We start from the raw sequence: 27,907 nt of genomic DNA, 5'->3' as shown, positions 1-27,907 counted from the left end.
TTTAGCTTTATGAATAGGTGGGAAAGTCAGTATCTTGGCAAAATTGCACACAAAGGATCCAAAATATCTCGGCCTTGTCCGAACTGAGGTGCAATAGGGTTGAAGAAGGAGAGATAGATCAAGAATTATGACTGGGTTGTGTAACTGGGTAACTGCCTAGAAGGGCAATTCTGTTGTTATTAACTTGGTTGTTTCTTTCCCCTCACCCTTTTCTCTTGCTTTTCAGTGTTCTGGTCGCTGTGTGGGCCGCCCTGTAGGTTTACAGCATCATCACTTTATATGTCAACTTCATAATGGATCTTTGGTGCCAAACTCTTCTTGTGATGAAAGAAAGAGGTATACAGTTTGAAGCAGTAAAAGTTAGATTCTTTAGATGATCAAATTAAAGATACAGGATTGTCAATGCAGTATAAATATGCAAATTTTTATGTATTGAACACAAGGAAAGGAGGTAGTGACAGTCACCCGTTGGTATACACTGGATGAATTCAGGAACCCAAGGAGAGTAATGGATTTGATCAGTGTCCTCCACTGTCCTCCACTAATGGCAAAGCTAGAAACAGAATGAGAGAATCTTGATTCCCAAAAAGAAAGTAGAAATTGGAGTGATCTCCAATAACTTCTTTTATTACTGCTGAACAAGGTCACTTCTGATATCACTTTTTATTATGGTCTACTGCCCAAATTTTATAAAATAAGAGTTTTCCTGGGCCTTATTTTGTGGACCATGTAAATTGGTTTACTAGTTTATGATTTCTGAAATAAGGTGTACTTCTCTGCATAAATAGATCTCATTCTGCCTCTTAGTATGCATTACTGAGGCATGTATGAAGCATGTAAAAACTGAATGGTTGAGAAAGTATGACTTTTTAGTTCAAGGTACACATTCTTTGCAAGAACTCTGTTAATTTGGTTTTGTCTTTAAACAACTCCTTTCAATACGAAAAGTACAGGCTACACACCTCCACAAAATCTTAATCAGCAGATTCGCTTGGGACTATGCTATAGCACATGGATGGATGGCAGTCTCTGTAAAACACCATAATCTCAAAAAGGCTGAACTAAAGACAAATTAAAACTGAACGTGACGGCCTGGGGGTACAAAACTTTGTTCCAGACCAAACGTGTAGGTAGGGCAATGAAGAGCAGGGAATAAATGGGTAACAAGTACATACATGGGAATTGTTACCGTGTTTCTCAGTTACTGAACCCAGCTCTTCATATTTCTTGCTATAGAAGTGATTCTGAATTTAGAGCATTTTAAAGCATTTTTGCTGCACAAACAATGACATTTTGGCTCCACTGAAGTACATGGTGAAACTTCCATTTACTACTAAGAGCCAGGATTTTACTTTGGCAGCTTCAAATGTTCAAGGAGGTCCAGTGTTAGCATAGAAATACTACTTGTGTTTAGGAGAGAGGTTATGCAGGAAGTACTTGCAGCATCCAGTATGCAACATTTCAGGTTCAGGTAAGTTTTCTTAAAGGTAAAACCTTTTTTCTATTCCAGGATTAAGGAATTGGTTTAAAGAAACAGGGCCTTGTCTTTTGTTTCCTCATGAGTGAGGCATGATGAATGGGCACAAAATGAAACACAGGAAATGCAACTTAAATAGAAGAAAAAACTTTTTTCACTGTGAGGCTTCTCAAACACTAGAACAGGTTACCTATAAAGGTTGTGGAGTCTCCATCCTTGGAGATATCTAAAATGCAAATGGAGATGGTCTTGAGCAACCGGGTCTAGTTTGCTGTGCTATGAGTAGGGAGCGTGGACTAATCGGGCTCCAGAAGTTCCTTCCAACATAGGGTCTATCATTCTGTGAATAAGGGTTTAGCACAAAAGTAAACATTTAACTGCCATTTATTTTCCTCCACAGATCTCCTGTCAGAAGAAACTGTTCTTCAGAGGCGTGCGATGTCTATTGGCGGACAGGCCCTTGGAGGCCTTGCAGTGTGGCCTGCGGGAGTGGATTTCAGTCAAGACGAGTGTACTGTGTACACAGAAAGAACTACAAACCGGTGGCTGATCAGTATTGCGGATGGAGGAAGAGACCAGTGACCTGGCAACACTGCAATGTCACATCCTGTGGCAGTATGTAAATGTTTATTTATATATCAGCATAGTAATAGTTTGTAGCAGCTATATTAGAACGTGACTCACAGTTGTACACTAATGATTCTGCAAGCATTTGATTGTACATCAAAGGTAAAACTATCCTCTCCAAGGAGCGATTCATAATCCTGGGGTTATTTTTCTCTGAGTAGGCCAGTTTGATATTAAGCCTCAAAAGCACTTTTAGAAACAGGATATTTAGGAAGTTGTTTTATGCAGATTGCCCTACATGACTGTGCCAGTTGTGACTCATAAGTCTCTGAGCAAGCTGTTAACTCCTGAAAGATGGGGTAGTTTTCTGAAACAGACAATAGGTAAAGGAATGCGGTGAGATCACACCTCTTATTTGTGACCTAGTTTAGCTTTTGCCAGAAATGCAAAGTAAAATAACTACAAAGCTACCAAGAATCCCTCAGTTGTTTACAATTACGATGATAAGTTCTACTATTTATCTTTTGTCCATTATAAAGCCTTTTAATGTTTAAATATATTTTTCAGAAGGCGAATGCAAGGATACAACTCACTACTGTACATTTGTAAAGCAACTAAAGTTATGCTTGATAGACATCTACAAAGAAAGATGTTGTCAGTCATGTCAAGAAATGTAACTCTTCTATGGAAAGTTCATGATGCTGCAGTGAAGAGATGAGAAGAGAGGTTCATTAAACTAGCCTGCTCGAAGTATATACTTGTAAATAAGGCATTAGTTATAACAGTTAAATGGAAACATGGGGCTAATGAAAAGACAGTATTGCAGATTGATATGCTGGACAGGGTATTTTTTCTGGGAACTTTTATTATCCACTCTTTGCAATGGAACTTTTAATGTTTTAAACATTTTCGTGTCTGGATTAGGAAGATAGTATCATGGCATATCATCTGTAAAATTTTACAGACCAACACATTACAATTTTATCAGGGGAAAAAGCATTATCTAAAAGCACTAGGTAGTGCTTACTGTCCTGAACTTACGAGAAAAACAAAGTCACAAAATCCTTTGAAGAATTTTGGAATGCAGCAGCTATTGACCCCTAGGTTTTGTTTTTATTGTTTTATCAAAATTAACACAATTTTTAAATTTATAGAACCTGTGGCTTCTAGCTGTAAAATTTTTGGCAGTGACTTCATTTTCATAAACAGCTCGAGCTTAAGGGTTGATCTCACAGGATGTGTTTTACTGACATTAGCTGTCAGATGGATACACGGAAGTACATTTCATTTTTCATGCTTGTATTTATGTGTATGCAGTAAAAGATGCTGTAGATACTAGTACAATTTTCAAAACAGCAATAGATCTGTTTTGAATAAATGAAGTGTCATTTTCCATTGTTTCTATTCTGCTCCAGTCACTGAAGTACAATTGAAGTTCTGGCGTGATTAGACTTTTCTACTGATTTTAAATTAGACACAAGGCTTCCTTGTCAGAGCTGTGAATGAAACATTTGTGAGCACTGTTCTCTTGCACATCAAGTCAAATGGGGAGCCGGTAACTGGCCAGACACGGCTGTCAGATTTTCTGTCTTGAACAAATATTTTCTTCTTTCCCCTGTTAATGGGGAAAAATGTCCAAGGAAGAATTATTAAGATAGACAAGTGCAAGAAATCTCTTTTGAGCAGTTTTCCATCAAGATGACTTTTCATAGTGACCACTAACCATTTGAGTCTTTTGCAAGTTGTTAAATTCTGATTATGATATTCCTGGGTAAATTATTTTCCATATTGCAGATTATGCCTCATTAGGGCTGTAAGCAGAGAGAACCCCATAGGAGGCAGCAGATAGATAGTTTTTTTCTTTTGTAGTTTCCAAACTACTGCACATGTTGGAGGCCTGAATGCTTGTATTGACTTGGATCTTGTGTTACATTACTGAACTATATTACATGCTAATTAGTGGGTATGCTGTAAGAACAGTTTTAGAAACAGCATTCCTGCACAATGGGTTTGCATCACTGAAGATTAGATTAGCACTACTGTATAGATATTCCTGATCATTACCTTTTTAATCAGCAATGGGTCTTGATTGTTTAAGCAGTTTTTTAAATTAAAAGAAAACATTTGTAAGATACTTTTGTAGATATTTATTGTCTGATTTAAAAGTGCAATATTTTGTTTTGTACAGTGTTTAATAAAGATTTTTGGACATATATTTTTTCTTATTACCAAAATTTCTTATTCATGTTTTTCCTTTATATTTAAAGTTTTCAAATGTTAACACATAGCATTTTTTTGTTGCTTTAATTTTGTCTTTGGTTAAGTATGCATGCTATACAGAAGCAGTGCTGTAAATGTTTGTTATTGCAATTGGCATGACATTCCTCTGTAGATTATTTTATTGCTTGTCCAGTAACTGAAGATGTCTAATATTTAGCTTTCTTGAATGTAGTTTTGATATTTCTGAAATAAACTCTAGTTTGATTATTCAACACTGTGACTACCCAGAGATTGTTTATTACTGTGATTTTCATGGTGGCTATGCTTTCATTCCAAGTATTATTTTATTAACCTCCTATGTCCATCAGTCTGGGATTTTTTCATTTTTGACAGTTTATCAGACAGATTCTCTGCTTTGTTACAGTCTGCTTTGCGCTGCTATTAAGAGGCAACATAGATGTAACCTGACTGAAAAAGTGGGGAAGAAAATTTGCCAAAACCCAAATAAGTCAGCTCTGATTCATTGAAACCTAGAATCAGGATTCTGTAAAAAGATGGAATAAAGTTGCATTTCTTTGCCAGGCCTTCACGTACTGCACCAAGCAAAGTTCATTTAGATCCAGCAGAACAGCTCTATGTTTTATATTTAGTGGGCGAAGGGAGTAACTACAGGAAAATACTTGTTTCAGAATATCCAAGATGTGTAATAGTCTTTAGAAAGGACTCTCATAAATAATATCAACAAGAAAAGCCTTAAAAAAATTTATTAAATTGAAAATACATGTCTAGCAATGAAATGGTGTTTCAGATTTATCCTAGATGGTAACATTGGCAAAGGTGCATGGGTCTATTTAATTTTCCTTTTGTGTCACCAATGCATTCTTTCTGTGCAGCCTTTACAAAAAAGAAAAAGATTCTGTACAGCAGTTCTGTTGAGCATGCTGTATAGCATAGTGCACAAAAAGCACTTTTAGAGTAGCAATTGAATCCATGAGTAACTTTTCCGCTTTTACATCTTGGTTTAGCATGACATCATAAAATGCTTTTTTAACAGCTGTTATTCTGAGAAATATTACTTTTCCAGCCTGCTGTTCATTTTGTCTGCATTTCAGTAACATGTTACTTATGAAAAAGTTGACCTCAAGTATTGAACGCTGTCTGAAGTTTTATGATATCATTTGATGCTTTTCCTGGAAGCACAATCAGTAGGGTGTGGCTCTTTCAACTGTAATGGAATAAAGGCTTCTCTCTTTCACTATTAAACTTAGGGGAAAACAGTAAGGGCAAAATGAAAGGGAATATGTGCCCTCCACCCTAAAAAAGTCTTCAAACACATCTGCAGAGGAACTGTTAAATGTATCTGAATATGCCCTCCACTTCCTCTCAAAAATTTTTGTACTGTGCTGGTAGGTGGCAGCAAATGACTTTCCATAACTTAACGTGGGGGGAAAAAAAAGTGTCTTAAGAACTAAAAAACCAGCTGTGAAAATTACAAAAAGCATCTGGGCTCCCTCACAGACCCAGAGGAGGAGCCATCTTCAGCAGAACACACAGGCACACATACCTTCATGGATTCAGACTGTGTTTCTCAATGAGTTTTCTTCCTCCCTAGAAAAGAGAGCTGGTAGATATCAGGAGCTCCTGTAAACTTCTCATGAGGTACCAAGCTTGTGTATGGGTAGGTAGAATTGTGTGAAGCTTTGATTTTGTTTCCTCAGTTGTGGCCAGAGAGTGACTCAAGTTTCATAAAGGAAAGGTTATTTGTAGTTTGTTTTCTTCTGTGGTACAGAAGGATGACAATGAATTAGACTTTTTCCTGTCCTGCTGTTAGGGTATCACAGCTTTATTTTGCCCTTGCTCATGCCCAGTCAAAAACATGTCTTTACCAGCCGGGGAAGTGAATAATCTTCAGACAGAAAAGTTTAATTGAATTGTTGTTTCATTAATAGAGTAAGTCATATTACAAAAAACACAGTACAAAGACAAAAATTACCTAAAAGTAACTGATGCTGTAATAATGTCTGGAGCTCTCTCATGCAATGCTTTTATGCACAGCTAATATACTCAGTTCGGCTTTCTTCCTTGCATATGATCCACTTCCTGCTTTCAACATGTTGCCATCATTGATCTTAGTCCTTTTATTGGTGATTTGGTTCATGAAGTACAAGCACATAATTCTTCAGAGCCTAAATGATTGCCCTATACCAATCCGTACAAGATATACAATAGTGAAAAAAAAATCATACTGCAGTACTGTGATAAAACATGCTAATACTGTTAATCATAAAACTGTTTATTGGAACTTGCTTAAATCATGAACATAATAGGACTGAAATCAGTTCATCTAGATTTCCTCAAATCAGGTGAAGATACATAGAGAAAATACTAAATATGTCATACAGAAGCATAATCATTGCATGTACAATTTCTATAAAAAATTCGTTTTGTGTGTATTTGTAACAAGTAATTCTTTGAAGAGTAGACAGACTGAAGCCAGGCTGTCTAGGGATTTTTGCATCTCAGTTGATATTTCTTTTTTTAACTGAGTTTACACTATTTTCTGTTATCTCTACATACAACTTCATAGTTTTCTGCCATTTTCCCCTTCAGACTGCCTCTGCAGTGAACTTTGGCAGTGATAACAGGCTGTTTATCTTTAAAAAATTGGATAGTAGGATCAAAAATGGTGGTGGATGGATGTTAACTTTTTGAACCTGATTCTCTCTGCTTCCTTACAATCTATCTTAGAAACTCAAAAAACAATCATCTGTGAAATCTCTTTGTGAATTTGATTGAATTTGCACACTGGGTGGGAAGACACGCACTTAGTATCAGCATGTCGAAAGCTTTGCATCAGCTTTGTTTCCTTTGGAAGTAAGGCTGAAAAAGCACTATCAGAGAAATTAGGAGACAGAGTCTAATGACCTGCTTTTTACGTCTGAGTGATTTCAAGTATGTGTACAGAAAAAGAGCAAGGTTACTTCTTGTTAATTGCTATCACAAATTACAGTGTGACCTTTACACTCTCCTCAGAACTGAATGAAGGAAAAGTAATGATGACTAAAGCTAAAAACAGGTTTTTCAGAAATGGCTGCGTATCATGGGATGCTATCTTATGATTTGGGCAGCAAAATGTAAAGAAAAAAAGTCTTATCTGATTACTGAAAGTATTGATGAAATGAAAAACTGGACTGATAAGCTAATTATTTAGATTATTATAGCATTATTTGCTTACTATGAAAAAGAAGTTGTGATCAAAAGACACTTGCTATTTCACAAATACAATCCTTTGATTTGCAGAAAATCTGAAAGAATTAAATGTACAATACATATGCTTGAGATGGAGCATAATGAAATCTGGGAATTCAAGGAAACTAGAATTCACCACCAAAAAAAAAGGAACAGATGCCATGTAAGATGCATTATTCCTACAAAAATTGGCAAATCTTAATTAGTCTTGTAATAAACTTCTGGTTTTGCTTTGATTTCCTTCAAGCTATTAGTTTAAATGCTTTTAAAATCAGAATTTGCATTATTTAATTTGCTTTCAGTGTTATTTGAAGAAAAAATAGACAAGTAGGATTCCAATTATTTCACCAGGGTGCTTGAAATATTGCATTTAAGTTTTATGACAGAACAGCCACTTCCTTTGGAATAGGGTTACTATTTGACTCAGAAAATTCTGGAGTAAGCTGACGGAAGAATTTGTGACCATGAGAATCTGTGTTTACATAGACATAACCTGGAGGAGATGGGTAATTTGCTGGGCAGGTCTCTTGTTTCTTTGGAGTATATGCTGTGCGATACATAGTTTCATCTTGAAAAGGAGCCGAATTAGGAACTATAGCATGTACAGGTCTGAAACTTTGAGCTGGAATGATCTGATGTGGTATGTAATGAGATTTAAATGTTGTTAAATCATAAAATTTTCCCGTGGGTTTTGGAATTTCCTGTTGTTTCTTAGTAATTTCTTGCTGACAGATGCCCCAAGCTTTAAAGTCCTCCTTTGTAGTAGTGTTCCCTTGAAAAGGGGCATTGGTTCTTCTTCCATTAGAAACTGGTCTTATGGGGACAGCAGGAGAAATCTCATGCTTAATGTAATCAAGACGGCTTGTGGAGTTAAAATCCATGTTGCCTGGAGGTGGAACATACTCTTTTGTTTTGCGGACCTCAGGCAAGGAGACCAGCCATGGCTGAAAACGATCCTGGAATTCAGTGACTCCATTAAAATGAGCATTGGATCTGACTTTTGCATTTTCAGGCTTGCAGCTTTTTGCAAGTTGCCCAGGTAGCCCTTTAAAATCTTTCCGGTGGGTTGTGAGATCTTCAAAGGGTTGGTTGCTTGGCTTGTATTCTTCTTTTGATCTCACAAATTTGGGTTCCAGCTGATGAGCAATGTAAGAAGTACGATGGCTAGTAGTACTATCGAAAGGCACATCTGAAAGCTTGGCTACACAAGGAGGTTTAAAACTTTGTCTGAGATTCAGTTCCCTAGGAACAAAGTCATCTTGAAACGTAGTAGAATTTCCAAACTTCTCTGTAGGCGGGTGGTATATATGCTCCACCTTACTAGGTTCCCTTCTTTGAACTTCCCATGACCTATAGTCATCTTTAAGGCAAAAACAAAACTTCACCATACAAGTGTTATTACTTAAGACCATTCCTTTAAAATTAAGTCAAATTCTTCCAGTATTAAATCTTGCAAAAGAAATAAAATGGATATAAGTGAGAATGATAATGTGTTTGTGATAAGACAAAACTGTCTTCTATTATTGGTGTGATAAAAACAGACAAAAAAAATTGTACAATGCCCTATTTTGAATATTTCCTCAAGGAAAAAGAAAATGTTGCATGTACATACTTAGTGCCTGTTCTATACAGAAAATAGCCATATACAGATTTTATATACACTGTCTTGCATGCAGTTCTAAGTAAAATGTAAATATACAAGACTGAAAGGAACCTCATAGGTCAATGGGTCATGTTCACTACTGATTGGGAGAATTCTCTCTTACAATTTCCATATCAACATTATATGATCTTAAAGCTTGTTGGGATTTTTTTTTCTTTGCTTCTGGGGTGTTTTTACAAACAGACTGTTCTGTTATAGTTACAAAACTTACTGTCTAGTCTAAACTTCTTCACGGGCACTTGAAATCAATTTGTTGTCTTGCAATCACTGTACGCAACTTAGCTTCAGTGTTTTTTCACTCCTTGATCCTTATTCCCTGTTGAACTGCTAACATACATTTTAAATGAAGCAGTTGCATGCTGTCTTAGTTGTATGCTGAGACTAGGCTAAATTATTCATTATTTGCTAGCTTACTACTTACACGTACATGAAATAGAAATATTTAAATTCCTTATAAATTATTTAGAATTAATAAATATAAATAGAATGTGTTTATATAAATGCATTTCTATCTAGCATAGGCCTATGCTTAAAGAAGCTACTGAAATATAACTCTGGGTTTTTTTGAAGAGCCTTTTTTCCCAAATGTTATCCTTCCAAATCTTTCTGTCACTGCACTCTCACATCTGCTCATTTTGCACCAAGCATTCTAACTTCCGGTTTTAATAGCCATATCTGATTCTCACTGGCCCTCATCATCAGGAACATCCTGATTTTCATCCTGGCACTCTAGTAGATCATATCTCATAATTTATTTTTTACTTACTTTTAACTGGGGCTGCACTGCAGTACATGTAGCAAATTCAGTAACACATTTTATGTATAAGATTTTCTACTTGTATTAAGTATATCAAGGTCACTTGCCAGAATGACTTAAAAGATTTAGTGCCTTTGTGCTGACCATTGCAATAGAATAATTTGTGTCAAAACATATCATTACTAGGATGATCTGCAAGCTATACAGTACACAAGAAAGAAATCTAAAATCAACTTTTGACTTACTCCGTGGAAAAACATGTGTTACATGAGCTATAACTATCTGAAAGATATATTGGCACTCCAACTGCAACCAACTTGTGTCTGAGATAGCCTAACCAAGTGTATGTTAGAATTTCTATCCTAGCCAAGAAAACCTTAGAGAAGGCTTTTCGTTTAGAACCAATAAATGTCACCTCTACACAACTGGAGTGCTGAACATCTTAAGGCATTATCACCTGCTTTCTATTATGTCTTACTCTCTGCCTCAACCTAAGAAATCCAGTTTCTAATATAGATAATTCAAAATGCTACCTTCATCTTGATTATTTCTCTTTCTAAAGGCAGCATATATTATTACCTTGATAGGTTGGTATGGTATCCAATTTTGCTTCTGTAGTGTGTTTTCTCTCTAGAGGTCTTACTAATGTCACTGGTTGTATTTTATGAGCATTATAATCTTTCTGGTATGTGGTTCCCAGTTCTATCTCTCCCATCTTTGGTTTATGTTCTTCTTGTACCCGAAAAGGTCGTTTCACAATATCATATGGTAAATAATCAGATCTGAATTGGGGAAACAGGAAACACTGGTTAAAAAACTTTTTTCTGATGGAGTCACTTCTGTCATTTTTTCATTGTAGGGAAAAACAGTGACTTATAATGTTTACTCTGAAAAAAATCAATCTGATGCCATATGTTAGAGGGATAGCAAGGAGGAAAGAAAACCATAGTACATAAATCTAGGGTCTCTGATGCATGATATAGCCTTTATTCAAAGGCAGATGGTAAGCATCTTTTTCAACACTGAGTCTCATTCCCAGTTTAAAAATATTCTTTAAGATGTCTGAAAGGAGAATAGAAAAAGTTGCTGTAATTTCACAAAATGATCCAGAAAGAAGCAGAGCAAAGATCAAACTACTACAAGTGGCAGCATTTACTAATTGCATGAGGAGAATGGAATATAATCAGAAACAGCATTTCACCATTTTTATATGAGAACATTACATTAAAAGGGTGTATATTACATATGTAGGTGTTTAAACAGTACATGCAGTATACAATCAATCTTGTAGAAGGGCATTTGGCCTTTCTATGCATGTCCCTTTTGTTTTTTTATAAACAAAGAAGTTTCACCTGTTGCCCTTATAGCTTAAAAGAAAAACAATAATGGAAAAAGGTTTATGCTCTTATCACATTATTAATAATGAATGAGTGATGTCTTTTTCTAACTCTTTGAAAGATGCTCTTTAATTTCGTAAGCTTAACATCAGAGTCTGTGCACTGACAGGACAGACCTACTGAACCCCTTTACAGTTGGCTTTCTTCAAACTCCTAATAATTTAGAACTGTCTGAATAAAAAAAAAAAAAAAATCTCTGTTCCTTTTTCTTAAGGTTTCATTTTCCCATTCTCTCAGATTCCACACATGTATTACAGAAAGTTCCCCAGCTTGCCAGGTTTTTCAGGACTGATGAGACCTAGATTTCCAAAACAGGCTGAAAACAAGGACAAAAATTGTAGATTATCTTTACAGGTTAAAGGATGCTATAAAGAATGCAAATCTTTTTGTATGCGTGCTTCACTACTTTTTATGACTTTTTTGTGGTAACCATATTTCTACACTCAAAATTTATACTTTTAAATATGCTGAAAGTATAAAGGAAGCAATGATTGCATTTTGATAAAGATTGCAATACAATGTTCTGTCCCTCCTTAAATGAGAAAGTATGAAAAAGTTTATAGAGTGATTGTAAAACACATTGCTTCAAAATGTTTACTTAAATGTTGTAATTCCTTCCATTTTCCCACGATGCGCTTGGTACTCTTGTTTCGGCTTAAGGCTCCGGGGAGGAGAGATGTTGCTATACTTGGGATATTTTTCCACATACTCTGTCGTGAGGCACGGCTGTTGTCCATTATCATAAATCCTTGTGGGTTTATGAGGGCAGCGATGGCGCCTGGGTAAAACACATCAGATGAGATCATTTCGAATAGTTTCATTTAAGGGGAAAACCCATGCCCTATCTACTGGGAGTGAATAACAAATGGGGAAGATTGAACAATGTCAGTAGCTTGTGTTTAAAGTCTTTTCTGAGTGATAAAAGCACAAAATATTGTGCTGATGGCATAGGTCCCAGAGCACAGTATACTAATACAGTAATAAACAGTATCAGTATGTGAGTTAGTCCTTAGTACAGAATACAAAGGATGGAGAGAGTTGATCTCAGCCCTCTAAATGATGCTACCACCAAGATGCACTTTCCTCTCTTTTTTCAATCTTTAATGATATTACTAGTGTTATTTGTAAAAATAACTAACTATGCTTCATTTCTCCTCTCGTCTCTTTTTTACTATTTTCTCTCATCACTTGTCTTTTTATTTCTGTGCATCTGCTCACCTATTTTCACCACAACACTTGATTAACCCTTTTGGATTAAAATTTTAGTGGTGTGAAATCTCATCTGCACTTCTACTGCTCTGCAGGCCATTTCTGAGTTTTCAACCCTTTTTTTCAAGGACTGACTAAATTCTCTATCCAAAACCTCTGTTTGTTTAGAAGTAATGTCATCCCTTTATCTTAATAGGTTTTATTTCAATTACACCTGCTTGTCATTGATGCCTATTTTAATTGTTGTGTTAAAAGGTGTGAAGAGGTATATCACAACTTAATTTATTACTTATAACTTCTTTTGTGTAAATTATACATGAAATGAAAATGTACTTGTTATTTTCTATATTGCTTTGAAAATCTTCTATAGTTATTCTAATTTGCATAATGCCCTTACATCTCTCTGGTAGTTTGTTTCAAGCATAGTTTTAAAATTTTATTTTGTCTGACGTGATTATTATTTAATCTCTCCTTTAAGGAGATACATAATGAAAGATGTTCCTCCTACTTGTGGCTGACAGCTTGCAATACTAGTTCAGATATAAGCAAAGGGAAATAATAAAAAAATAAAGCATATTTTTTTAAATAAATGAGTCTTGTAAAATTCTGTACATGAAAACCAAAAATAACTAAAGAACAAGAAAGGTAAAAGTGCAGAGCTCTTACTGGGTACAAATCAAGTTTCAGGAAGCTAGATACCCAAGGAATAGTTCAAAGGTCTGCAGAGAAATTTAGCTAGCACTGAATACCAAGAAGGAAAAAAATAAATTAAAGCAAGGTAAAACAGAATACAGAAACAGACATGAAGGACTCCTGCTGGGAAAAGTAAAATGTAAAAAACACTAAAAGAAGTTATCTGGAACTGGAGATCCCTAAAGCTGGTATTAGTTTGGGCTGCCTGACTTTGCCAGCTCAGTAGTTCAATAAATGAGAAATGAAGTAGCCCTGTCTAAGAAGCCAGATCCTTTCAAAGCCTCAGGTGCTTACTCATTTTCAATCAAGTCAACAGATAGTCAAGTAACTATTGAGAGACCTATTCCGAACATAGCAGAGAAAGGAAAAATGAAGAACAGGGAAAGACCAGGAAAGGCAGGAAAACAAGGAGGTGAGTGTGTGCTATTTCTCAGCATGGTGCTTGCCTGCCACCACATTTTTCATGTAAGTCAGTTACCACCTTAGTAATACTTTTTTCAGTAAGTATAAACAGCATATGCTGTGTCATGTAACATCTAAAAGTAACAGCTAAGCAGAAACTAAAACCATTGAATGTATGTTTTGAAAGCTAGTAGAAATATAGGGTATCATATTATAATGTTCTTCACATATTTTAGGCATACAATTCAAAGGAGTTTGAAACAAAAAATATTCATCTACAGAAACTTCATTTTGACAGTCTTCAGTTTGCCATAAGCTGGTGTCTTGGGTTTGCGTGGCAAGGTTTCGGTAGGGGGGGGCTACAGGGGTGGCTTCGGTGAGAAGCTGCTAGAAGCTTCCCCGATGTCCGATAGAGCCAATGCCAGCTGGCTCCAAGATGGACCCACAGCTGGCCAAGGCCGAGCCCATCAGCGACAGTGGTAGCACCTCTGGGATAACAGATTTCTGGGAAGAAGGGCGGGGTGGGGGGAAGGTGTTTTAAGATTTGGTTTTATTTCTCATTACCCTACACATGTTCTCACTCCTCTCTCCTACTCAGTTTTGACTGGTAATAAAGTAAACTGATTTTTTTCCCCAAGTCAAGTCTGTTTTACCCATGACGGTGATTGCTGAGTGATCTCCCTGTCCTTATCTCGACCTGCGAGCTTTTTTGTTATATTTTCTCTCCCCTGTCCAGTTGAGAAGGGGAGTGATAGAGCGGCTTTGGTGGGCACTTGGCATCCAGCCAGGGTCAAACCACCACAGCTGGTCCAGAAGACCAATCACCGAACAAAACACCTTCTCTGTTTTGGTATCACCAGTCTTTAAAGACTTAACTCTCACTATTTTCTAAGCAATATTGTCAGTATATTCCCTGTATTGCTGAATGGTCATGCTACAAACAGAAATAGGTATTAGAAAAATAATTACTTGCAGAGTGAGCCTGTAGTTCTTGGTAGATTCAACACAGAGGTCAAAGTAATCTAATGTATCTCTCCAAGGAAAGAATCTTTTGTAATTGCATTAGAATTCATTGCTGAATCAAAGAAGTCCTTGATCCCAGTCATTTCTAGCATATGAAATAATTCTGAACAGCCTCTAACTATGTACAAAATTGCTTGGATTCAGATGAGACTGTTCAGGAAGATCCTACATCCTACTCTGTGCTGTGAAAGAACTTTCAGCGGGCCTAAAAGGCAATGTAAAATGACCTTAATATAAACATGAATTTGACTTGGAGAAGAGATTAGGGGTTTTTTGGTTAACCAATAAATCTACTTTTGGGTGTTGTCCAACTGCTAAACCAAAAGTTTTTATTTAGATAATAACTTTATAAAGCTGATTACATGGGACATCACAGCTCTTTAGAGAGACGATGCTAAGCATCATCAGAGAAGACATATTACAGCTCTAATAAATGAAATACCTTGCTTACAATTTGGCCAGAACTCCTTGAGTCACTGATTATTTTCAACTTGTTACTTGTAGTTATCTTAACTTCAACCCCAGAGTTACTGCTAATTCAAATTAATTTGGTGAGACTATGCCTTCCCCCATGACTGACTGATGCCTGCTTTGATGGAATATTATTCTTTCTGTTCTTTGAGGGAGACTAACTACCTTGTGGCTTGCATAAGGTCTGAACAGAATCTCAGCTAAATAAAATTGACAGTATACAGGGTGTCTACTGCCAAACACTGTTGCTCTGATTATTTTAACAGAATGATGCCAAATTTCACTTATTTAGGATCTGGCATACATACAGTTGTTTTTTATACAGTGCTAGCAAGACCCTTGAAAATTTCCCAGAAAGTATTTTCCTCTCAGAGAACTAGACTAATAATGAGGAAAGATTAATGCTTATCATCATCAAGAACTTATTTAAGAAGCAAACAGACCAACCAACCTCAAAGTTGTTGGGTTTTTTTAACTGCCAGTGCACACACTATAGTCTGAAAGACAGAAGTTATGTATGGACACTGTATTTTTGAGAGTCATCTGCTTTCCTAGTGTTGACAGGAAACCTAGTAGTTTTTATTTGGTTTGCGTGTATTTACATGTGATCAGTATGAAGGCTTAAATACCCCGTATTTTAGAGAAATCTTCCTCTCTCCTCTTACTTTACATTTATTCAGGAATCTAGATTTTTACGCTAATGATAACAGAAGTGCGATAAATGGGGAAAGGCTGATAGATTGAGAAGAAGATAAAGCAGTAGTTTATTTTTATATCTCAAAACTAAACTTCAGTGCTTTTGTGTGCTGTGATTATCTTTTATGGTAGACAAATACTATTCTTCAGTGCAGAGAGTTCATCAACCTCAGAGGCTTTATTCTTCCTTTGGAGGCCAGATTTAACATCTGTATTTGCTGTTAGACATTTCTATTGAGCCTGACTGTACTTGCTGGCAGGGGTTAATTTTCTCTTGTATTAAGTTAACACATTTGGAACCTATGGGAAATAAGAAAATAAAAAGACTTCCTTCTCTTTATGGATCAATCCCAAGTAAAACTATCTCATAGTTTTGCCACATCAAAAATATGCCACTTCTAAAACAAGAAATGGAGCCGGAATATCGTAGGAAACAATACATAATCCATTACTCTGCACAATGCAGTTTTGAGAACATATTTGTGGTTTATTAAAAAAAGAAACCCTCCAACCAAACTTATGTGTCTACCATAGCAGCTTGAAAATGATCATCATACTGCCTCGGTAGCAACTTATGCTACTGCAAAAGTCTTAAAGTCTTAACCTCAAAAGGCTAGAAATTATGTCAGTTACTAAAAATAGAGAAGTCCCCAGCATTGGACCTATTCTGCAAATTGATCTTTGAGCATGCTCAGCACTGGGTACCCTTCCAGTGTTTTTTGGCATGACGATTATTTGCTGATTTTGAAAAAGATCACCTAATAGGCACAGAAAGTGATTCAGTCTAATAAGAAGGGATCTATTAAAAATATTCTTAAAAATCTTGTAACTATTACTTGACTAAGAGCCCAACACTGCAACCCCTAAGTATGAACACTAGCACTCAGATGTGAGCCTTTAATGAGTGGATTGTGTATGTCACAATGCAAAAAAGGTAATTCTGCAATTTTGGAGGCCCTTCTCACTTCCCTGTAAAGGGAAAGCAGAATAAAGTTCTGTCTTACTAACTTTCCTCTCCTGCATTTGTAAAATTTTTCGGAGTGTTTTTTCTTCTGTGAAAAGCTAAGAGAGATTGTTTCCTTCTATTTTATTACTTAGAATTAAACAGTAATTATATCTCAAAAAAATTTCCTGCAAACAGCTAAATGATAACTTCTACAAAATATTAGATCTTTTTCTTTGCTTTGAAATCTCTTCTAAGATTTGTATGCATTGTGATGTCCAGGTAACACTGCCAAGCAACCAGCCTTCCCCTAAAAACAGAAACACTATAGCTACACTGAAACAAACACAATGTACTGCCTAAACCAGTAATGGCTTAAGATTTTATTGACTGTAAAATCTTCAGTGATGTTTATTTTAAACCATAAGTTTTGTGCATGTTTTATTCAATTATTCATATTATTAAACTGGGTTTTTGTCTTGAGAATTTTCAGTTGAGTTGAACCTCGTTTTCTGCTGTCAGATTGTGTTATCTCACCATCGTTACACTTGAACCTCAGCCAGATTTGATAGCTCATCATGAAAACAATGTGTTCCAACTCTTCATTAATCTAGAACTTTTGAAACAAATTTATGGGGCAAACTACACCCACAATCTTGGTCAAAAAGAACATGAGAAGCTTTACACTTTGCCTGTCTCTCATCTCTGTCTACAGATCAAAAAAAAAAAAAAAGTGGCTGATAAACAGAGAGACAGACTTCCCAGACAGAAACATATAAGAAGTGCATCTCCTATACAAACCTCGAAATGAAACCTGTAGTTCATGGTGTGCTTTGCAGCGATAGGGTTGGTGCCATACTTCCAACAGATAGTGATCACACTCTTGTGAACTTATGATGACTCTCCTTGTATGTAGTTGTTAGACTTTTTTTTTTTAATATTAAAGAATGAATCTTTGAATCCTAGGATGAGAATCCTAGGATGATTATTTTTCTGTTTTTTTTTTTAAATAGACAGAGAAGAAATTGAAAATATTAACAGTACTGACTCCAAACCTATAAACATATATGTGAATTTGGCAAGGTTTAAATCCCTTATGATTTTGGGAAATCTGACTAGTGAATTTTTTTACCTATGGCATTGATAATATTGCTTATAGACCTGTAATAGTAATTTTCAACAAAAAAATTGCCTGCTGTACCCTCTTATGCCAGCCTCCCTGGGCCAAAGATGCTATAGTACGATGACGAACTGTGTCACCATATGGGATCATTGAAAGTAAAGAAATAGTGGGGCTTCCCTTCACAGTGCAGAGTATTCCTGGATGATGTTAGAAAGGGAGATATGTTAAACCTCTTTTAAAGGCCGTAGAGCTTGCACACGTTTCTGTCAAGGCTGATTTAGCAAGAACTCTTCCGAGTGTTCCTTTGGCGCAATCCCTCTCTCCACACAGCAGAGTCGGCTCTTTTATGGAAAAGCCTTATCCTGAGGTTACCCTAGGTGGCTTTGAAAGACAGTCCCCATTGCTTTCTATTTTAATGCATTTAAGATCTGCTTTTCCCGCTACCTGATATAAACATAAATGTATTACTTCACATTTACTGAGAATCATAGAATCATAGAATGCTTTGGGTTGGAAGGGACCTTGAGAGATCATCGAGCCCAGCCGCAAAAAGGGAAGCCAGAAACTGTTGAAATGGGAACGTTACCCACTTTCTGCTTTCCCACCGCTAAAAAACAGCCGCGACCAGGCCTGGGGGGCCCCGCGCAACCGGGGGTGGCGGGGGAGGGGGACCAGATGAGGGGTGTTTTTGTGGGGGTGGCGTCGGGAGGACCCGGAGTGCTGAGGGGGAGCCGCCGCCATCTTCCTGGGGGGACACCCTCCCGGGGACCCGAATTCTCCCCCCTGACTCCCCGAGCACGGCGGCGACCCGCGGGGCTGCTTACCCGCAGGTACAAATCTCACACAGACAGCGAGGCGGCTTCATGCTCCCTGCGGCCGCCCCCGCCCCTCCGCCGCGGTCTCTAAGGCAGCGCTGCGTCGCCTGGCAACGGCGGCGTCCTGGCGGGGAGCGGCCTCCGCCGGCTTCCGTCCGGCGTCACGCGCCGGGGGGCGGGGCGGGGGAGGACCGGGCGCGGGCTTCCGGGTGCGGGCGGCGCGGCGCCGGGAGGGAGCCGAGGTGGGGGCTTCCCCTCCCCCTCCCCGGCAGGGCCCGTTGGGCGGCGGGGGGCGGCCTCGTCCCCTCAGCCCCGGCCCTGAGGGCACCCCGAGCGACGTTGCGGCGGTCCCCGGCGTGGAAGCGTTGGGGGAGGTCTGCGGCCCCTCCGGGGGCGGCTGTTGCGGAGCCGAAGCGCTGGAGGGCGGGGAGCAGCCCCGGGGGGGGCGCGGCGGGGGGGCTGCGGCTCCCGGCGGTGCCCGCGGGAGGCGGCGGGAGGGGGAGGGGAAGGCGAAAGGGGGCCGGGACGAGGGGGCAGCCCCCGCCGTGGCGCGGCCTGAGCGCAAAGCGTGAGGTCGTGGCTCTCCGGGACACCTTCGGGTGCGGAGAGCCGAGGCGGCTCAGCGCTCGTACGGAACGAAACACTGCCAAAAAAGCCCAACCCCCTGGTTCTTGTTAAAGGCAGAAGCGTGCCCCGTGTTTTGTGACTTTCTGGTAGCCGAGGTGTAGTACGAGTGGTGGCTGAGGAACGTGACGCGCTCCACGTGTGAGGCGCCCCTGACCGGTAGCTCTCATCACAACTTACATAATTAAAAAACAACAACAACAACAAAAGCTGTTTCTTAAGTTGCCTCCTAAATAAAATTCTTTCCTCTGTTCACAGAACTAGCTAACCATGGTCCTCACAAGCGTGGGAAAGATGGTTGGCCTCCAGAAGAAGACTTCTGGAATCAGGAATATCTGTATATTAGCCCACGTGGATCATGGTAAGACACGTGCTGGTAACTGGCAGAGACCTTGTGAGGAAAACGTGTGTGTGTGTGTTAGTTTGAATGATGGTGAGATATTTTGGTCACTGTTTTAAAGCAGTAGTTTTTCACAGATTTACCTTTAAAGTGTCTTAATCCCGATTCTGAGAAGTAAATTTGTTCTATGCACATTTCTTTTGCCCTGGTGCAGCTTATCCTTTAGGACTTAAGAGAGCAGTACGCTCTAATAATTTGGAATAGTTGAAACTGAACCTTTTCCACTTTTGTGTTGCTAAATGTTGGCATGAATTAGATATATGCATGTATGAGGTAGGCTGTTGTATCTCTGTGTTTACTTAATGGAAGAATGTTACGTAGGTGGAAATAATAAACGCTCATTTTAGGACACAAATCTTTTGTTTAATTGCATGATATATTGAGGTTCTGAGGTACTGTTTGTTATTTCATCTGGTTTTCTGGTCATGACAGGTAACATTGCATCCACTCTTCAAAAATAAATTTGTGTGTACCTAACAGGTGAAGTTGCATAAACGGATTGGTTTTTTTTAAAGTTAGTTTGTCCTTTTTGTGGCATTTTAAAGCCTTTATTAATGTTGACATCTCCAAACACTAGATGTTGTCAGCATTTATAATATTGTTGCATCTTTTTTCATTGCCTGTATTAATTTAAACTAAGTAATTTATTTTTCTTTTCAGGCAAAACTACTCTAGCTGACTGTCTAATATCTAGCAATGGAATAATCTCTAGCCGCTTGGCAGGAAAGGTAGAGTTATACTGTCTTTTTTAACAAAATTCTGGTGTGTATGTGCTGGGATCATAAATCAGCGATGGTTAAGGAAATTACCTTCCTAGTCTTGCTAAACCTCATTTTCTTGCAGTCATACTCTTTGACAGTTGATAAGTAACTTGTGGAGATAATTCTACAGATTTATCATTTCTTCTTTTGTTTTTGTACTCAGCTGAGATATTTAGACAGTAGAGAAGATGAACAGATCCGAGGAATAACAATGAAATCTAGTGCAATTTCACTGCACTTTGTGAAAGGTAAGTTGTTGATGCTGGCAAGTGTAAACTTTAATATATATTTTTGTTAATTTTCCCTGTCTCTTCATTGTTGCTGTTGAGATTTTTTGTATGTAACTTTTACTTTTGTGTTTCTCAGTGTTAGGCCATGATTCTGCAAAGACTTAGGCATGTATTCAACTATTAACTAAGATAATCAAGTTCCATCTCAGGATTAGCAAACCCATCTTCAATTGTATCTCTGCATGGAGGCAATTAGAATAGTTGCCTTTATCTTTTTATTTTAGATCTAAATCTTTATATTTTGACCTTAAGACTTGAAATAATGTCACCAAAAGGCAAGATCTTCTTTCAAAAAACCAATGAGTTTTTAAATGATTTTGTACAGTCTTATCTTTACTATACTTTTATGTCGAGATGCCTGTTATACTCTGCTATAAATTGTTCAGAGGGCTTTTTTATAGTGTAGTTACAGTCTTGTCTTTGTTGTGACTCCATGTTCCTCACCAGTCTTATCCTCAGCTAGATGAATGGAAACCATGAAATACATTACTAACGGGCTTGTGCAGAAAAAAGAACAACAGACAAATTGCATGAACAGAAAAGCCACCATTACTCTTTCCATTTCAGCTACAGCTGGTTATAAAAAATAGTTGAAATCAAGGATCTTCCAGCTAAGTATTGTAAAATGTGGCTGTTCTATTGTTGACTCCGAAATGACCTTACTTTTAATGGTTAGAGCCTTTTATGTCAGTTGTTTTTCTGTTGTATTGAAATTTAGACTCTAATATGACTTCTTAAACAAGAAAGTCATTTGATCTTATTTTGATTATGGCTGATGATAAATGCCCGGAGTTCATCAAAAGTTGCCTGGAGTCTCTACTAAGCAGAATTTTTTGGGGGAGTAGTGCAGAAAATACTGAAAACTTCTCCTTTATGGATAGATTGAAAATATTTTAGTAATATGGAGTCAAAAGCGTGTTTTAAAAAAAACACAATGTTGAAATGAGGTGTTTCATCAAGAATGTAGGCTTTATTTTTATGACAGTCTGTCAGGATTTATCTTTAAAATGCAGACTGTAATGCAGTTGATTGGTCTTTTAGCTAGTGATCTCTGTAATGCTACTACAAGCTTGTTCAGGGTTAGGGTTTTTCTTTTTGTTTGGTTGGCTGGTGTGTTTTTGGTTTTAATTTTCTGCAGGTAGTTGGGCATTGAAAGATGAAGATTGGCATTAAGAGTGAAATAAAAACCAGTTAGGCACAAGCCACTAGATGTTATGCTGCTGACAGTCTTCCTGTCCTATTGGAGTTTTTCTCAAGCATAATGGTTACTGCTGATTGGGTCCTTAGAAATTAATAATAGCTTAAGCAGTATAACCGTGTGGCTGAAAGAAATATTTTTGAAAACTGTTCTGAAATATTAATTTATTGTTTGATCCTAGGTGATCAGGAGTATCTGATTAATTTAATAGACTCCCCAGGGCACGTGGATTTTTCTTCAGAAGTATCTACTGCTGTCCGACTCTGTGATGGTTGTATCATAGTGGTGGATGCTGTTGAAGGAGTCTGTCCACAGGTGAAATAAAGTATATTAAATAGAGAAAGAGGGTAGAGAAGACAGAGTAAGCAAAGTCTTAAGTGTTTATGTAGCAGTGAAAGATGAGCTGGTTTAAGAAGTTTTACAAAACTTTTAATAAATTACAATGTACTTGAGATATGAAAGAGGGTAGTTAGTTTCATAGTTGTGCTGAAAATCTGAGCAATGCTGGTGAGTGGGTGTAGTGTTGAAACAGTGAGTATGCAATTTTTCAGGTAATGGAATATTTGTGTAGAGAAGAAATAAACGTCTTAAAGGAAAAAATTTAGTATCTTTACATGTGCTTTTAGGGTATTGAAAGTGAAAAAATATGCAAAATAACATTGAGATTGCTTTTTTTCATGGCTTATGTTTATAAAGAGGGTTTTTTTTTTTTTGTTGTTGTGGGTGTTTTTGCCATGGAATTCTGCCATTCTGCAGAATTCTGTAATAACTAACACTAGGTACTGTGAGGGTCAGATTTCTGGTTTGAATGTCAACCTGTCGTTTATTATATGTTCAACTAAATTTTAGAATTATATTGTCATTAACATTCTCTTCAGTGGTGTCAAACTTTCTGTAATGTATTTTTTTTAACCATTTCCTTCTTAATAGACTCAAGCAGTTCTACGGCAAGCATGGCTAGAAAATATACGCCCAGTATTGGTGATTAATAAAATCGATCGCTTGATTGTGGAACTCAAGCTCACCCCTCAGGAAGCATACTTGCACCTTAAGAATATCTTAGAACAGGTATTCATGCTAAAGTGTCATGTTTACACAGTAGATCTTGTTGAGGTTTTTTCCTTCCCCCTTTTCTCCATTCTTGAACTGAGAGAGACTGTAATTTTCACTGCCTTGTAGCTGTAATAAGTTTAGAGCAGCAGAACCATTTTTTTTCCTTACTTTGTGGGATCAAGCACTATAACATCTAGTCTAATTTTTAACATTGAGATACGTTTTATTTCTAGTTCGTTTTCAGGTTCAGTCAGAATGCCTGTGATAGAGAAAAGAGTATTAAACGCCTCTTAATAGGTCATCAGGAGGAGTCTTCGTTTTTAGAAATAATATGCTGAATGTGTTAGTCTTCCTGTTAAATTGCTTAAACTTCTTTGGAGGTAGACAGATAGGATCTTTAGAGTGCTCCTGATATTGATGGATTTATGCAGGGATAAAGTGAATTAATCTTTTAAGTTGTAAGTTAAGTTGCCTTCAAACTTTTTATTTTGCCCAGAGCTTACTTTTAAGCATTTCTCCACCTGGTTTCCCTTTGCCCTTCTTTGTTGTTTGTTTGTTGGCAGTAACAAGTTCCTATTTCACCATGCCTTGTTCTGAGAAACAAAGTGTAGTACACATGATACTCTATATTCGATCCCGATGTGGCTGACTGACTTGGAAAGTACAGGGTGTTTAAGTTGAAATGTTAGTTTCATCAAACTCCTGTTGTCTTCGAATGGGCAGGATTAGATACATAAGGTTTGCGTTTTAAATTGCAAAATGAATCACAGGCATGCTATCTTGTTTAAAAAAAAATCTCATATTTTGGAGGGTGGGGGAATTGCATTTGAATTGCAAGGGTTGTGAAAAAGTGAACGAATCTTAGGGTGTTTTTACATATCCTTCTGTAGATCAATGCAGTCACTGGAGCACTCTTTACCTCTAAAGTCTTAGAAGAAAGAGCTGAGAAAGAAACGGAAAGTGAAAGTATTTCAGACACTGCGCCAGGAGATCAAATTTATGACTGGAGTGCTGGATTGGAAGATACTGATGATTCACATCTTTATTTTTCACCAGACCATGGAAATGTGGTGTTTGCCAGCGCAATTGATGGTTGGGGTTTTGGGTAAGTCTGGGATTTAGTTACTGTCTTTTTTTTTTTTTAATTGGTTACTGCAATTAATTTTAAAGTATTTTCAGTTGCTTCATATTTCTAAAGATGTTTTTTATATTTTTCTGTGATAGCAACTGTATATAATCAGTTCTAATATATTATTAACACTGGACAGCTGAAAACACTACCAGCTTTGTCATCTATGTGACAGGGACCCCTGTTTTACTTACACAGCAGCTGCTGAGCCCACTGTAGTGTCCAGCCTAGCTTGATAAACTTAGTATTTTATTAATTGATGACATTTGATAGGCTGTAATAGACTAGGTGAAAAACTGCGGCAGTACAGGAGCTGTTTCACAAGTAGATTGGACCTTCCAGCTCCAGGGACAGTGACATTCATAACAAGGCAGGCAACTGGCATCAGGGCAGTAGCTTCAGCTGTCCAGTACAATTCTGGGTCACAGCATTACTGTGATCTGTTTTTTCTGCACCAGACTTTGACTTGTCCTTGAAATTGTGCATTTGTTCCGAAGTGTTTATGTTCATCAGCCTCTAATCTGCTTTTTTTCTGTTCTTTATTCAGGTGCATTTCTTGTTACCTAATACCTTTATGTTTCTATTTCAGCAGTTGCTAAAGACCATTGCAGAGATATTTAAGTAAACGTAAGAAACTGGGGATACAACAATTTTAGAAAATTTTCTGGATTACTGTATTTGAGCTTGTGATCATTTCTGGTTTTCAGTCCTTAGTTTCAGAGGACAGCAGGCTAGTCTAAAGATTACATGTTCTTATTGCTTGCCACAAGGTGGAGTCGTTGTCTTCATCATGAAAATATAATTTAAAAGATACACTCAGTAATACAGTGCATGTCTTTAATATTGCAAAACCTTAAAAAAAAATCAGCTCCAGGATTTTTAAGTCAAAGTCAAGCTCTTAAATAAGTTTCCATGTCTAGTTTGTAGTCTAACACAAATATTTCTTATCACTGCTGAGGAAAGGGAAAATAAAACGGGTTATTTTAGTTTAATTATCTGCCATGAATAATAATAATGATTTATAAAAAAAAAAAAATTGGAGGGTAAGTGGTGTAAAGGAAATTGAAAACAAGTCTTCAGATTCTGACATGTTGGAATATTCTTTAGTCTGAAAGAGATCTTTTCATAGTGGATGTGTGTGAGGGGAGACCTTTTCATTTCTGAAGGCTAGAGGGAGTTTTCTGATACCTTTGGTGATGCGCACATTAACACATATCTTATCTGAAGTCCTCCATTCCCATATGGTGCCCACATGGGCAAGTCACTCTTGTTTTATGGTGTGCAGGGAAACAGTATTTAGATTTCTGCAGGCTTTAAGCTTTCCTGACTTCTAACTTTTCATTGAAATTCCATGGGAAAAAGGGATTATGGTAGTAAACTGTTGTTATACAGAGTTTAGGATGCAACTGTTACAAACTTGTTCAAGTTTGGAGTAGGAATATGAACGTTTTCATTAGCAGATGTTGAAATGATTTAGAACTATCTGCTTTCTTTGTCCTGTATGGAAAAAGATTGGGCAATTTGCAGCTTACTTTTGTTTTGGATACTGACAAAGCCTGTGGAAGCTAAGTTTTTGTTTTGGGAAGTTCAAAGGTGGCCTAGGTTTAGTATTAGTATTTGAAGTATTCTGTCAGGCAATGCTAAATATTGAGAAAAATGTTTCTTAAAGAAAGATACAGTGGAGTACTTTTTTTTACAATAAGTAGAATTATAAGCTCAAAAGCAATTTAGAAGCTATTTCTTTAGCTCAAGCTACTTGATATTTGCAAGTAAATCATCAACTACTACGATTTTATAGGTTACAGAACCACATTCTGATATAAGCCTGTGGTCATAAACACCCTATGATCACCTTTGTAAATGAGAAAGCAAGCATGTTGTTGTTAAATGGTAGGTGAGTATAATGGTTATTTTTGTAAAAGTGAGAATTCAGTTACCTTACTTTCATGATTTCTTTTTCTCTGGTAATTTCTCTGCAGATAGAATTAAATTTCATATAAATGTGACAGAAAATTGACTTGTTTCTCCAGCGCAGAATTATAGCAAAAAATACTTTAATTTGAACTGTTTGACACAGGATTTTACTGATGTACTTCCAGGTTATATATCTCTTTTGTAATAACGTTGGTGTATATACAGAGAGGTGGAGAAGAAAATTTCTCTAAAACGGTGCTTAGGGCTTGAGAGTCTCTAATTTGTTGTTTTCAGAGATAACACCTTGTGTTAATTGTCATCTTTTTTAATTACTTTTTTCCCAAAGCTTTTAGCACTTGGTGTATATTAGTAACTGATATTTTTGCAGAGTGGAATGTGTGATAGATGATTAATGATACATGCTAGGATAACGTGAATTGAAATGATAACTGGTCAACCTTTAGTTGTTTCTTTGTATTTGCTATGTACCTGCCACCTGAAATGTTTGTCAAGTGGCTTGAACCTTACTTGCAGAGTTTCTGTAAGGCTGAGACCTAAATGTTGGCTGTAATTTAGCTTCAAATGGGGGGAAGAAATGGGCCACATATGAGCTGCCCTTATTTTTGTGATTGGTATACTGGCATACTAGAGAGGATTGATAGGCTTTCTGTTAATTCTTTGCCAATACTATACTGATACAAGATGAACTTAAACTTACAATGCTTGTTTTGAATATGAGACTAAAATCCATGTTTGCTAAGATTTCCCCAAATTTTAATCACCTTCTGCTTTATATATTAGAACTTTTAAAAGATTATATTAGTGGAACTATCCAAGTATAAGATTGTGTCTCAGCCAAAAACATCTGTGCATCTAACTTAGGCAAGGGATGTTAGTATTCTGCTGCTGGGTCTGGATCAGACTTTTTATACATTATACAGTAGAAGAATTTGTGTTAATCTATTCTCTATCCCACAAAAAGTGCCTACAGCTTGGACAAATAACAGGGCTCCTATGTGCTAGGTTTCTTATTTGTACCTGTCCTAATTCTCCATTTTTTCCTCACATCTTGAAAGTGTTTTAATGTATTTGGTGAAGCTGAACAAAGATTGTTGGCTTTCTGATACTACTTTGTTTCTTATGATGAACTGGCGGGCCCTGGTTCTGATAAACCATATAATGGCAGGGAAAAGGAACATTTTCCTTAATTAGCTTCAAGAGGTACTTCTGGACTGCCAGCAGTATGGTCTGGTGAAATATGGATCAGTGGAGCATATTCTTAATTGGGGCAAACCTTGACTGCTCTTACATGGTTGTGGGTTCTGTTCCTAAAGTTACTACAACTTGTCGTGGCAGAAAAAATTAAGCCATTAGGCAGTGCCAGCCTCATCCAGTGCAATTAGTACATATGCTTTTCTCATAATCCTCAAGTGTTGAAAGAATGCCATAAATACATATGCAGGAGCTGCTGGCACAAATATAGTGAAGTTTCTTCCCCTGTTCAGAGTTTGGGGTAGTTTCTGGGGAAAAAAAAAAAAAAAAAAAAATCTCCTTTTTGGTCTTAGTTCAGAACTCATAGCTTATGTCTTGCTCACATCAGTGGGTCTTTTATGGGGTGTGTAGAAACTTGAGAATTCTGGATTTCAAAGAACAGATTATCAAATATCATTGTTCTGTAAATAGGATTGTTCTGATTGTAAACCTGTATTTTTGTTTCTGTGTGCACAATGAGCAAATATGTGGAAATTTTTTCTATTACCGCTCACTGAACATTTTCAGAAAGGAAACTGTAGAATGTTCAGGACACCCTCTTTAGGTGGCAAGCAGCCTGCT

General features: G+C 37.3%; 3 protein-coding genes across 4 annotated transcripts in view; 2 read left to right on the top strand and 1 right to left on the bottom strand.

Moving 5' to 3' along the window:
- ADAMTSL3 (ADAMTS like 3) overlaps window positions 1-2,721 on the top strand; it is a 188,917-nt gene extending 186,196 nt beyond the window's left edge. For both annotated transcript variants that reach the window (XM_075713979.1, XM_075713978.1), the window contains exons 29-31: window positions 227-336; window positions 1,878-2,092; window positions 2,612-2,721. In XM_075713979.1, coding sequence (XP_075570094.1) covers window positions 227-336; window positions 1,878-2,092; window positions 2,612-2,721 — 435 coding nt within the window. The remainder of the gene's footprint in view (window positions 1-226; window positions 337-1,877; window positions 2,093-2,611) is intronic.
- A 4,975-nt stretch (window positions 2,722-7,696) lies between these two features.
- Window positions 7,697-18,755, bottom strand: SAXO2 (stabilizer of axonemal microtubules 2). Its single transcript, XM_075713793.1, has 4 exons — window positions 18,715-18,755; window positions 11,929-12,108; window positions 10,513-10,715; window positions 7,697-8,873 (listed from the first exon to the last, which is right to left on the bottom strand). The coding sequence occupies exons 1-4, from the start codon at window positions 18,753-18,755 to the stop codon at window positions 7,891-7,893; spliced, it is 1,407 nt and encodes a 468-aa protein (XP_075569908.1). The 3' UTR covers window positions 7,697-7,890.
- Window positions 18,756-18,927: 172 nt separating this feature from the next.
- Window positions 18,928-27,907, top strand: part of EFL1 (elongation factor like GTPase 1) — an 83,861-nt gene continuing 74,881 nt past the window's right edge. The window contains exons 1-7 of the mRNA XM_075713711.1: window positions 18,928-18,947; window positions 19,588-19,690; window positions 20,390-20,457; window positions 20,654-20,738; window positions 22,160-22,293; window positions 22,909-23,046; window positions 23,922-24,136. Coding sequence (XP_075569826.1) covers window positions 19,600-19,690; window positions 20,390-20,457; window positions 20,654-20,738; window positions 22,160-22,293; window positions 22,909-23,046; window positions 23,922-24,136 — 731 coding nt within the window. The 5' untranslated portion in view covers window positions 18,928-18,947; window positions 19,588-19,599. The remainder of the gene's footprint in view (window positions 18,948-19,587; window positions 19,691-20,389; window positions 20,458-20,653; window positions 20,739-22,159; window positions 22,294-22,908; window positions 23,047-23,921; window positions 24,137-27,907) is intronic.

This window comes from Pelecanus crispus, chromosome 7 (genome assembly GCF_030463565.1).
Source record: "Pelecanus crispus isolate bPelCri1 chromosome 7, bPelCri1.pri, whole genome shotgun sequence".
Taxonomy (NCBI): domain Eukaryota; kingdom Metazoa; phylum Chordata; class Aves; order Pelecaniformes; family Pelecanidae; genus Pelecanus; species Pelecanus crispus.
Note: the sequence above shows the minus strand (reverse complement) of the source record. Positions and strands in the feature narration are given on the sequence as shown.